Source organism: Leuresthes tenuis, unplaced genomic scaffold (assembly GCF_036924035.1).
Source record: "Leuresthes tenuis unplaced genomic scaffold, fLeuTen1.0.hap1 SCAF_5, whole genome shotgun sequence".
Taxonomy (NCBI): Eukaryota; Metazoa; Chordata; class Actinopteri; order Atheriniformes; family Atherinopsidae; genus Leuresthes; species Leuresthes tenuis.
Genome location: NW_027325359.1, coordinates 11,914,415 through 11,928,293, shown reverse-complemented (window position 1 = coordinate 11,928,293; position 13,879 = coordinate 11,914,415). Strand labels below are relative to the sequence as shown.

Below are 13,879 nucleotides of genomic sequence, written 5' to 3'. Positions count from 1 at the left end.
GGCCATCTGTCCGACAGCTAAAGCTTGGATGAAATTGGGTCATCAACAGGACAATGATCCCAAACACATCAGCAAATCTACAACAGAATGACTTATAAAAGAAGAAATCAAGTTGTTTCAAAGTCCAGATGTGTGTTTTTAAAACACATTGCTTCAGCATCTTGGCTGACAATAATGACATAATCTAATATGTGTTTTTCCTCAGAGGTTGAACTTCTCTAGCTCTAACACCTGGTGAGGATTTGAGGTTTCCCTTCCTGCGTTTTAAACTTCTACACTGCAGAAAACAGAGACTCAAATGATTGGAAAAAAGACATTTATTGCTACATTGTTATGTTGACACATGCCTGCAAGCTACCTCAAACTGTACACATACTGTACACATTATATTTTCAGATTATCTTCATTATATTAAGCAAACATTGATATTCTGTTACGCTCAGAGCATAAAATGTGGCTACATCTAGTAAAATGCACAAAAACAGCCTTCGTGTGTAAAATCATTAAGAAAAGCAAATAGAGACATTATTAAGTTAGCGATATTTGTATAAAACATAACTTAAAACTTTTTAAAAAATGAACGTTCTATCAGAAACTCAAACATGCAAGGAGCTTGTTTGACTACATCTGGAGAGCAACAGTTACACTGAGAGGAGAGATTCTGTCCACCAGGGTTTCAGTAAGTGTTATCCCGTTAACAGTGCAGCGACACAAATATATATAACAAATGTACAAACATCAGACGATTCCCACATGTCAGAGAACATTCTTGGGGATCTGTTCATTCACAGAATGCTCAAACCCCTGTAACACTCGCACTCAACAGCCCACACCCTTGCGCGCGTATACACACACACACACATACCACAGGACAAACTAAACATGTTGTCTGAAAACACAAATGTGAGAATGTCAGTCGTCTGAGCTCAGTGGAAAGCGTATGTGGTAAATAGTGATACTCTGAGAATGTCAGTCATAAACCTGTCTGGCTCTGCCAAATTTCAAGCTGCGGATGAACCCATGCCACTACCAGGGTTCCCCCACTCTGGTATATTGCAACAGGAGGATCGCCAATAAATATACAAAATATGTACAAAACATCTGCAGCTTACAATGCATTTGTCTGTTACAAGTAAAGATCAGGCACAAAGTTGAAAGTCCATTTTGGGAAGTGAGGAGATGATTGTTCAACTGCATCACACTTTCTAATCAGGGAGGCTGAGCTCTCTGCTCCGCTCTGAATCCACGCTGGACATCTGGCACAGCTGGATGGTCATGGGATGTTCTTCACTCAACATCTGGACATCAAAGAAAAAGTGTACAGGAATTAGTGGTCATACAATATGAAAATAAAATGTCATGTCGAAATATGATCTACTTTCACTGTATTTTAAAAAGCGAGAGGAGACATTATGGTTCGATAGCATTAACAGTTTGTAACAGTCCCATTTATCAAGTTTTCCTATAGGCTGACAATAAAACATCTTGCATGTCTTAGATTGGATAATCATTCAAACTGAACACTGATATGAAATTATATGAGGTACATACTTGATTATAGACTTTAAGCTGTCAGTTTCAGGTGCTCAGAGGTGGCCCATGGGGTTTGCCGGGTCTGTCAGACTTGGGTGAAAAGCAAGATGCACGGACTGTGGATCTGTCATGACAGAAGACGCCTTCTCTTCTTCTCTCCTCCGCAGACACGCTGCCTTTGGGTTCAGATTCCTCTCTGCGGGATGCAATGGCAAGTGTTAGCATTATTATTAACGATAACAAACTGTAGAGCTTAATGTATGTTCACTCAGATATTTTTAATTTATGGCTAATTAAACACAGTGCTGTCAGACTCAGGTATCACCAAAGTCCGAAGCATATCAACTCTGTTCGTAGGGGCATTTTTTTCGCATGCAAATAATGTTAGCAGTAAAGAGGAGACTTGGATGTTCCTCTCCAGTCAGCGAAGCATTTTAGAAATGTTGAGTTTAATTCAGTGGCCCTAGCAAGCAGCTAAAAAAGCTTTAAAAGACAAATGGATGAAAGTACTACCATAAATAAATGTTACAGCTGCTCACGATCTGCTTATTTCATAAACAGGCAGCTTCAGCATGTCATTTCTATATGATATTTTCTTCTGTTTACACCTTACTGTGCTGCCACCATGTGGACAAAAATGTATGTCTATGAGTTCAATGCAGGTCTAACTTCAGCAAAAACGCAAGCAAGAAACTATGATTTGTCATAGCTAGATATAGTATCATAATATATGTTTTATGTCACTGTCTGACATGTCAGACAAGGGAAGTCCCCATATCTCCCTCTGAGGATGACGCAGCTGGCCCCCGGATGCACTGACCTCTGACTTGATGCTCCAGGCTGAGGATCACAGCCACGGCCTGGTGCAGCACCAGTAGTTTGGTCTGCGGCTTCTCGCTCTTCAGGTGCAGCTGACACATGTGACCCAGCTCCTTGAAGGCCTCGTTGATGTCCCGCACACGCAGGCGCTCACGAGCATTATTGGCCATCCTCCTCTCTCGCTCACGCTCAGCCTTCTGCTCTGGGCTCAGATCCTCATCCTCATGAGTGCTGTTCAGTAGCACACGAGTAAGGTTACAGATTGACGCAGAAAAAAGAAAAACTCACATTCAAGCTACACTGGATGCAAATAGAGAGAGAAAGCAAGCCGTGTTTGGTTATACTGTGGATTTCTCTGCCCTCTGCTGGTCAACGAGTCTACATTATGTTATTAAATTCTCTGAGATAATCTGAGGTAATCTGATATACTCTCGTGTTCTGTGAGAATGATCAAATCAGCAACAGCTCATACAAATTGATAAATTAACAATTAACTAGGTACAAGATTTGTGTTTTGAAATAATTTTTAGTTGAAGCCTGCTCTCAGAGTCACATTTTCTTTTTAATTTTTTTTTTGGTCACTATATCATAGGTTGATGATTACTTCTAAAGATATTTGAAGTAATATCTTCGGTAAGTCACAGTTTATATAGTCGCAGTACAGCTCCGAATACTGATGTGAATAATAGCTGTTTCACTTGAGAGGAGCGTTTACATAAAGTTTACAAAGTATACCAAGGCAGCGGTTGTTGTTAATCTTTTTCCTTCACGTAATTAACTGCAACTACAAGCAACATAAAGAAGAAAAATAAGGCTCATCCAACACGGGAGGAGGTTTCACAGTATTCTAAAAAGGTCAAAATCCAGATGGAACTTCTTGTTTTAAGTAATGAGACTTTGAAGAAAAACCCTGAAATTTATGTTTATTCTGTCATATTGATGATGACACATTGCTTTATGGATCTAGCTTTAAACATTGCAGATCATTAATCATCATTTATGATGCTCCCTGCTCCCACATTTATAACTGCAGTTTCTCTTGAACGACTGAATGCTTACCTGTTTCTTTCGCTGTGTTCCCTGTTTGGGTTGTGCTCACTCTCCTCATCTGATCTCGGGCTGTCCGGGCTATGACCGTGATTGTTGTGCATCATCTCTTCCATTTCCCCACTTTCCATCTTAAGCTCCAGATTACCCTGACCTCCTGAACCACCTGTGCAAGGCCACACAAGAAAGGTTTTTTTTTTTTTAAAAAGTCTCAAAAGTGTGGATAGACTAGGTCAAATGTATGAATGCAGAGGTTTATAAATGAGGGAAATAACTCACCTCTACCTCCTCCTCCTCCTCCTTGCACAGACTGAAGCGTGGCCCTCTGTCTGGCTGGGTACGGGTGGCCATTTTGTGCGCGGCTCTGGAAGGCTGAGTGGTTGTTGTTCATCGTGACAGCTTCAACCTTTATGGCACATAAAGAACGAGATGAGTGTGTTAATATGTCTATGACCGAGTATTCAGCTGATGAAGATCCTCTAAATGTTGAGAGTTAACAATCTAATGGCTTACAATACAATATCCAACCAGTGACACATAAGTCAGAACACAAACATCTGCCCTGTCATTTCCAAAGTATCCCTGCGTAGATCTCTGGCTCTACAGAATTAATTTAATCTAAGACGATCTTAATCCTTCTTTTAAAAGTACTATATACTCCCTAAACATACCCCTAATTCTCTTCAGAAATGATCCACTTCTATTTGATAAACTGTTTGGAAAAAATAAAAGTAGAGAATTTAAAACCCCTCCCCCAAAGGATTAGACTGACAACCCCTTCCCTCTGCATACTGGGAACTTCCACTCCAGCTGGGCTAAAATCCCCCGGTCTGCCGAAAGGGAAACACATTGGAGCGGGAGTGCACAATGCTGCCATCCCCATCACCCCGCAGTGGAATTACAGTCTGCACATACTGTACGCTTTCCATACAAGGGTGACACATTGCAGCACTCTCCCATTGTGCTCAGTTTCCTATTTCAAGGACAACAACCTTTACATGAGGAAAACATGCAGACATGGCTGGTGGAAAATTCTTGAAATTGAATACCAGCAGCACTCAACATGGAATTTCCATACACACAGCCCTGCCCCGCTTTAAATACTTCAAAGAAATGTTTGTTCACCATGGCTGGAGTGTGACAGGTGAGCGGTAAAGTGCTGGCAGAGCCCGGATGACTGTGGTGGGTTTGGTTCAGCAGGCCATGGATGTCAGTGGGCAGACCAGCTGTGGGGCCCACAGCGTGGTTCCTCAGAACATGGATTACATCATCTAGTCTGTCCAGGCGGTCCTCCACCTGAGACTGAAAACATCAGGACACAATTTTTCAAAAACACTAGCTTAAGCAACCATTCAATTAGGTAAAGACAGAATTTAGCTCATTCTAAACTCTAAAGCTACATAAATAAAAGAAGCCTGAAAGGAGTTTGTCAACTTTATGAGAGGATCACTGGGATTTCTGAGTGTTAACTATGAAGCTAAATCTGGTCTGGCAAAACAAAATTGGTTTGTTTTTCCCTTTAAGTTTGGTATGAAGCTAAGTAGTGAGCTTTGGAAGAAAAGACAGTTACAAAGTCGATTCAAGCTACAGTTACAGCTTGGTCATTTCACTGGATCCTTGTGTCAGTATAAATGTACAGAGGCAGAATAGAGTTATTGATGGACGTATGCCTGACACAGCGATGCTGTGGACCATGTGAGCAAACATTCATCTGTGGGAGATCATCCTGTATGTAAGTGTAGCTGAATTCATGGCAGGGATGTCTTTAAGATAAGTGAGAGGTGATTTTGTCAGATGATGCTTCAGTTACAAAATCAGTTTTCTTTTTTTTTTGTTGTTGTTAGAGTGGAGTAACAGTCTGGGATTGTTTTAAGCAATTACAAGTTGCCATGTAATCTTAATGGGCAGATTTTCAGTCTTATGCTCTTACCCTAGGCATAAATTTGGATACATATGGAGCCACAATTTTTGGTGTGCTATACTTTTCTACTCTATAAAAGAAGCTCTTTACCATTGATATGAGTGAGGACTCATAGTGTGGTGACACTGGTGCCTGAACTGAACCGCGGGGCCACATGTTTGTACCTGAGAGGAAGAAAAGAGCAAAGAAATAGCATGAAGGAATGTGGAATTAATAAAAGATATTTCCATAATATATTGCAGCCATGCAGCACCAAGCGGCATGCTGTTCCCCAGTTTACCTGCAGGCTCGGCCGCGTTTTGCAGCGGAGACGGAGACCTCACTGGTGTGGAGGAGCTGGAGGGGAAGCTGCTGCTGGTGTGATCAGGGGAATAAATCTGAGAGAGAGAAAGAGCAAGAGTGGGACCGGGGCATGGATCATTTTAAAAGCACAACTTGTCAATTCTGTGTAGGATTTTACAGCTGCTGCCACAACCCTCGGAGCTCACCCGCTCACTCATAACCTGAACTAAACTCATCAATTCTGGTCATTTTACAAGTCTGCAGTCAATAAAAAAGTCTTGCTGCATGAGAGTAGCCCTTTTTTAATATGCATTGCCCTGTTACTGGCAGGGAAGAAGTTTTGCATTATACCTCCGGGGCTTAAAGGACTTGTTTTTTTATGCTCTGACCTGACTGTGTGAACATAACAGGGCATAGAGGAGCTGGTCTAATGGGACTGAGCTGATGAATACTTACAGATGCCAGAGCTTTTCCCAAGGTATCACCCGTCTGTGATGCTCCTGACACATTTCCATGGGTCCCTGAGCCTGAATAAAAACACAACATAAAATTATTGATGAAAAGTGTTCAAATCAGAGAGACAAAAAAAAAAAAGTTTTTTTTTGTCCAAGTGTCTTCACCTGTTGAGTTCTCTGAAGTCTTGACTGATGCAGTGTGAGACACTGTATTGTTGCGATGAAAAGTGGACATTGGTGGAAGACTCCTGTTCATGTCAGCAGCCACCACTGAATGTGGAGAGAAATCCTGAACGGCAGGCAAACACACAGTTAAAACCACAGGTGACAAAAAGCTCTTTAATGTCAACATCCAGGCTGGTGAAGGAAAGCTCACCAGGTGACTGTGTGTTGGCTGCAGGCTGCTGTAGCTTCCCGGCTGTGTTTGGTGGGTCGAGGTTGCTCCCAACGCACCTTCATAGCCCTGCTGGTTCAGTCCATTTACAGCATTCCAGATGTCAGGCGAATTGCTCATCCCCTCTGAAATGAAGAACAATGTTATAGCCTGCACTGGCACAGCATCTAAAACAGCCAGTCGTGAAGACATGAAGCAAAAGAGTGGGCCTCCATGAAAACAATGGAGTCCTATCACTGAATTCCACAGACTGAATCAAACTATACACAACATGTTTCATGGATGCAATATTCAGAGTGTTTGGTTTTTATTTGGTATCGTGTTGTTCATTCTGGAAGTTTCACATCTCTTTTGTGACTGTGCATCTTAGCTGCTAGTTTTGTACCTCTTTGTGGTCACCACCTATCCTCTCCTACCTCCTTATGAGCATTGTGAAAGGTATAATAGTTTACAAAATCACATTTGAGACAATTTATATGATAAAACTGAAATAAAATGTAGGTATGTGCTGTGTAAAACATGTTACAATTCTGAAAAATAGACAATGGCATGTGACTGTTTTATAACCGAGAAAATGTGAAGTCTTTGAGCCTTTATTGTGCAACCTCTATGTTTTTATGTGGTGAACCAACATAGCTGGTTATTGTTATTGTTATTCAGTTTTTAAGGAATGAAATAGGCTGAGCAGTGTCATCAGCAGGTGGAAATATAACCTACATTATTCATGGCTGTAATAAACATAGTAATGGTCATTGAGGAGGAAGACACAACAATAAGATCACAACTGATTCGCTAATGCAGATCAGTTTGTGAGGTTTTTTTATTTGTTTGTTTTTTTTTTTATTGAAAAGTGACATTTCCATCAACATTTTTCAATGTGCAGTTTTAGAACACACATTGAAAATTATGGAAACCCAACTAATGTGGCATTAAGTCTGCCTTCAGTCAAACTGAGTAAAAACTGACAACACATCTTTCTTTAACAAAATGTATTATTTAATTCTATTTAGTCCCGTTGAAGGACAGGTAGTTAATATATTAACTATTAATATGAACTATTAATATATTAAACATTGATACAATGATGTTTAAAACTCTTTGTTTCTAAGCATGCATTAAAAACCTAAGAAGATAAGCTAACAGGCTAAATAGATTTTTTTCATAATGATGTTTTCCTCAAAATGCAGGACTTTACATGAGGAAATTCCTTGTTTAGTGTGTTTTTTTATCTGTTATCAATTTCAACAGACATTAATTTTATTTTTTTGTTTGTATGAATACCTGAACATACTCTGAGGAAAGACCAGCATAGCTGCTCTGAGGTCTTAACTAATGTTGCACACTCAGAACCTCAAGCAGACGCAGCAGGTGACTCGCAGATTTATGTGGTTGTTGGATGAAACGTCATTCTGACCCATTACGTTTGTGCTTGTCAAAGAGACCGGCTTACTAACTGGATGACAGGTTCAAATGAGTACATGCTCTATGGATAGATAACAAACATTTTGGAGGGTTTGAGCTCACCAAAGAATGTGCTTGCAAACACATTGCTGGGGGCCTTGCTTGATGGGTGTGTAGAGGAGTTCTGGTTGATGGCATCAGCGCAGGGAGGCTGCCCATAAACCTAAAAAGATAGATAAGAAAGATATCTAAAACAGGAAACCCATTTTTGGTATATGTGATTCACTTAAACCGTTCTGACTGATGCAAATGAGTGAATACTCTGAGTGCGAGGTGAAGCAACAGCATTATGTAAACAAAGCAGAGAGCTGATGCACACTTAGAGCTATTGCGATAATCCATAAGCTGCAGATCCATGCACCTCCTCATCCGGATTTAGGAACCATTCACCATGAGAAATCCTTGTGTTAATCATGATCAGGTTCGGCTGGCTTCATACAACTCAGACACAATTCACCCCAAGATAAAATTGAATTTGAACCTTTCTCAGACTTGCTCTTGGAAAGAAACCAAACAGAGAACTGAGTCTTGCTTTAATGATCTTTCCCTGTGAGGAACAAAATATTCTTGAAGGTAAACAAATCTAAGAAATAAACATGAAATGCTTTTATTATTTTAACTGTATGGTACAATGCAGCAAACTGCTGATATGCACACAAACCACACCAACACATGCTTGCTCACTCAAACACACCAAGAGGTCTGGGCTGCACCTGCAGCTCTCTCGATTGCTTTGATGTGCCCCAGGAAATGAAAATAAACCTCCCTGCACAGCATCAATGGGGTGTCAGTTACCCGGACGACAAGTTCTATAAAGCAAGCTATTAAAGACTCTCTTGAGTATGCTTGTGCATGGCTCACACATTTAAGTACACACACACACACGCAGCCGTGACCCTGGCTGGCATGAGTCCCATGGTGATTGTGGGCTTGGCCAAACAGAGGAGCCCCTGTCGACACTGGGCCCGTCTGAGCCTCCATGGGCAGCATATGGCAGAGGATAAAGCCAATTGTCCTCCTTACCATCAGCATAGCAGGCGACCCGTTAATAATGGTCACACCCCCGCCCCAGCACGCCCTCTCTGGCCCCCTCTGGAGAGGGGCCGTCACCATGGCATCCTCTTTTAGCATAGCATTGATTTAGGAACCATCAATCATGAAATCACAAATAATAATGGACCTCTATTTTCTGCAGTTCAAGCTGCACATAAGAAGAAATTGGAATATAATAAAATCAATGTTTTCTTGAGATTATAATTTTGCACAAGTATCCTTTATGACTTTATCTGTCAACAGAAAGCTTTTTTTATCTTTTGAAGTTTTACAAAGAGAACCAACAGCTGCATCACCTTCCCCTTTGTAAATGCACACAGTATCAAGATGCTAGATAAGTGCAATATCAACTTGCTATTCAAGACCCATGCTTTGCTTCACCATGGCCAACTCCAGCCACATGCAACCAATTTTCTGCCTCTGTGATCCACGATGTCTGGATATGGTTAGTCTCTCAGAGATCAAAGCTGCCTTTGATAATGGTTGCAGTGGTGGAGGGACTGCTCCAACATAGCAGGGTTAAATCAAATAGAAATAGAAGCAATCTGCTTCATGTCAAGATGTTTTCAGCTGCCAGGCTTACATGGTACTGTGCAAACAGGAAGTCTCATCATGGTAAATTTTAGAATTAGTAGATGAGTTGTTGTTGTTTTATTTTTTATCCCTAAAACTAGAAATCAGGCAGATATACAGTATTATCTGAATGGATTCTCTGTGTATTTGTATGGGAGAGTTTGTGATTTTTTTCTGAAAGATATTTCATATTCATATTTTTAATTCATATTTAAATGTAGTTTCGCATTTCATTCATATGTGCTGCTAATGAGAAAATAAAATGCGAACTTATGATGTCACAGACTGTAACCTGCAATAATTCTTCTAAACTGCAACTTCTGATGTGCAAGAATAAGCTTTAAATTGTGCATGCAGGTTATCAGGCACTGACTTATTTGAAACACAAAGCTCCTCCGTCCTCTTTTTCTCACTCCTACACTCAAAACACTGACGCACACACACAAAACATTGCTGCATTCTGTGTCAAATGTCTAGTTCAGGATAGGAAATTCTCACAAAGTGCCTCACAAAAGCAGCCAGTGACAAAGTGACAAAATTATACAAGTAAAAGCCTCCAACTTTTACCCAAGTTGCAAAAGTAAATGTGTGTCTTACTAATGTAAATTTGCGCATCTACTAAAGCACATATTGTTCACCCCCAAACACATGAAACAAACCAGCACAACATCTAACAAGACAATGTCAGAATGCAACAGCATCATTACCAAAGCCATTGACAGTGTCATATATTCTAACGTGTGGAGAATAAAAACAGAGGAAAACAAATGTACTCACTGGTTTCATGTTGTAGCAGTACATCAATGAGTTGTTGCCTGTGCCGGACACAGGATGAGCACAGTACATGACTCTGTCTGGTTCAGTGCAAGACTCCAGGTTCACAATACAGTCCACAAGCAGCTCCTCTGTCCGTATCTCTACTCATGTGTGTATAGTCCACATGCACTCCTTTCTCCTAACCTACCCCTGCTGGTCATGCAGCTACCCACAGACAACTTATGCAAATCAGGACTGGACCATTTCAGGTAGCTAGAGAGGGGTGGCCAATGAATGACACTGTTGCTGTAGCACAAGCCTGAACATCAATATTATGTGCAACAATTTGAGTTTTTATGGAGAAAAGTCTTCTGTATCATAAACTATCTGGCTGTGGTTTTTACTGTTGAATTCTGACTGTTGCTTTAATGTGCCAGCTGGCATCACAAGAACAAATATAATGTCTAATAATCAGGGAATTCCCCACCAAAGCATGAGCAAACAACTCCCTGAACACACCAGAGCAAAGAAAGACTGGCTGTTTGACTACACACATTTTGTTGTCTTTCAAGTGTTGTCCTATAGGTGCATCATCATGTCTTAGTGAAAAATCGAATGCAAGTAGAGCCAGAAATCCAACCTCAGTACCATTGAGCAACGATGAGTGCACCAAGATAATCTTCTGTTAGACAGGTAGAGGTTTCCAGTAAACAGAGGATACCACACCCTTGTCTGACCTACATTTACAAATAGAACCAAGTCTTAATTTGTAGGCACGTGTAGCATGGCAAGCTACTCTAGTGGCTGGGTTCAGAAGTCATGTTGTCTGTCTCGGTGATCATCTAACACCCAACTTTTGTCAGTCTTCCTGTTTGAGGTCAAATCTACTGTCTGCTGCCCCAACACTGATAATATACTGGCTGAGTGTAAATAAAGAAGTACAACAATGAAACAGAGGCTGTGCAAAAAGTGCAAGTTGATTTGCCTCATGCATCATACATGTTGCTTGGATAACAGTCAGAGAGTAAAAAATTCTGCAGAATTCAGCCGCAGTGCGTACCCTCACCTGCCATGTCAGGATGTTCTACAGAAGCTGTAACAAAAATCAAGCCAAAGTATTCCCTACTTAAAACTTTTTGCTGACGGGCAAATGTGTTTACTCTAAAGCCACAGTGGATCTGGAGTAATGTGGGGCTCTGGAATATTCAAATAATGCTTATTCCTATTTGAAACCTAATCCTGTGAAATGCGTGGTTGACTACAGTATGAATTTTAATGGATATTTAAAACAGTTTGGAAATATAGAACCAGCCCAAAAGCCAGAGAAAAACATTTACATTTTGTGGTTTTATAAACCATAGTTTAAAAAAAAAATTTAAAAATAAGAAATATCTCAGATATGACATTTACTTATTACTTTTTTGGAAAATGTGTGCTTTATTCTACATAAGAAAGTGTCTTATCGACCAGCAAAAAAAAATAAAACACTGCTTGGTTGAGTATGTTCCAGTCTGAATGAAAAAGATAGAGTATAATGCATAAAGCACACACATCCATTATATACTCCAGGTATTAGACAAAAATGTGTACATATCATAAAAAAAAAGAACAAAGTCCAAACACCAGGATAAACACTTCCTTGAATATTTATCAAATGAAGACATCACACTGATGTTTTGAGCTCAAACATCACTTTGAAGCAGTGATTTTACAAATGTTCCAGAGGGCATTTATCCTTATGTGCAGACAGATGTAGAATACAATTTTTAGAAAAAAACACAAAGTGTCACTAAGTGATGAGGCAGAGGCATAAATACAACAGTGGATGTTCTCACCGTGACACCATCCATTGACTGTTTTGTGTCTTTGAATTCAGCATCTAGCTGTCATCATTGGGATCTCTGTGGCCAGAAGTGACCATATGCTACTTAAAAGCTGATTGGGTACGTTTACACATCTTTGAGGGCCGCCAATTTTTTGTCAAAATGCCCACCAACACACTGATAAGTTCTGATCAGTCGTTTTTGTGTACACAAATTGAATAAGCAGAACGCTGTTTTCCCAGCGGCAGGATGATACATTTAGAAACTGTAACAAACATGTGACTCTTCTTTCAATCTGTCTGAAAGGTGAGCCGCAGTCCGCTCAGCTTCCTTAAAGTCAAAGTCTAATCCAGACTACCTATGGTAGTGTTAACTGGGTTAGGAGGTCAGTCAGTTTATCTTCAACAGAGCAGTAATTTGTTGACCTTTACATCTTTACTCTAAGAATAGTTTTCTTTTCTTTTAATAGATCTGAGTAAGATGCAGGACTTGTCAGAAATGTCCTTAAACGCTGAAGTAAACAGTATTAAAGAGAGTGTTTTCTTAAAAAATAAATCCTGTTACACTGGTGGCTACTGAATGACCTTCTCCTCTGACAGAGATCAGTCATCCTGTCTGACACGTTCAGCGTTCATAACACAGACAAATCTGATCCAAGAGTCAATATATACAGTCCCTTAACCCTGAACTTTGCATCAATCTTAGTTAATTGCAGTTTTGTCAGAAGTGTGATTATTCAAACAGGTAATGCAAATGTTAATGAGATAAAATTAGCATATCTTTATTTTCCCGTGCTTTAAATGTCATTGGTTCTGACACTTTACAACAAAGAATGTCACTCTTGATAGCCCCCTGATATGTTGTTGGCCATTAAAGAGGGAAAAAATGAGCAACTGAAGGAGATGGACGACAAATGAATGAGGAGGTTGCTTAGAATAGAATGATGGCTTGAAATGCAAACAAATGAAAATACACTCTTGCACTGTCAAAATCCTCAGCTAACAGAAGAGCTAATTCATTTCTGTGTTGCAAGCAAAAAGAAAACATGTACTTCTCTGCAGTTTGAGTGGTTGTCCTTTTATTGTAAGACTTGCTGTTGTGCATACTATGCCTGCAACACACACTTCGAGGGTTGTTGGCATATTGCTCGTCGTCATGCGCCTGATTTGACATGGCTTAAATAACCATCTTCCTGCCAGTGATTGGCATTCACACAAGAAGGGGTGAGTGGGACTGGGGAGCAGATGGTGACATTCCACATGACCAAACTGATCAATCAGCATGCTGGGACGCAGGTGCAGCACAGGCGGGCAGCACCACACCATCTATTTCACCATCTACGGGGCACAAACACATGGGCACCAATCGTGGCACCCTGAGGGTCTGCATGCTCCTCTGCCCCGCTGCGCCAAGGTTGATGACATCAGAATTTCCCATCCGCTCTTCCACAGGACGCCAAAAAAAGGGAGGGAAAAAAAGCACATTATAAAATCTGCAATAACAGCTTGGCCAGGGAAAGGTTGTGTTAGTGACGTCAAAGCTAGGGACTCCCATATTTCACCCTGGCACCAAATATGAGTCGGAAAACAGAAGTGGTCCAAAGTACACCCACAATTTAGACAAACTTTATTTGTGCGATTTCTGCGATTACAGTACTGAAATGTGAAATGAGGAACAGTACTTTCTTACAGCTTGGACAAAAGTTGTTGTTTTTTTCTTCTGAAATTGTCAAAGGACACAACCATGGCCAAACCACTGAAAA

General features: G+C 40.5%; 1 protein-coding gene across 1 annotated transcript; it reads right to left on the bottom strand.

Annotated features, from left to right (window-relative positions):
* Positions 1–302: 302 nt before the first annotated feature.
* On the bottom strand, positions 303–10,488 carry LOC140307244 (transcription factor 12-like). The gene is made up of 13 exons (XM_072386031.1): positions 10,316–10,488; positions 7,976–8,075; positions 6,434–6,576; positions 6,223–6,346; positions 6,059–6,129; positions 5,601–5,697; positions 5,411–5,484; positions 4,525–4,701; positions 3,679–3,805; positions 3,412–3,565; positions 2,354–2,583; positions 1,552–1,729; positions 303–1,298 (listed from the first exon to the last, which is right to left on the bottom strand). Exons 1-12 carry the CDS (start codon positions 10,382–10,384, stop codon positions 1,587–1,589), a joined length of 1,509 nt encoding a protein of 502 aa, XP_072242132.1. The 5' UTR covers positions 10,385–10,488; the 3' UTR covers positions 303–1,298; positions 1,552–1,586.
* Positions 10,489–13,879: the final 3,391 nt, after the last annotated feature.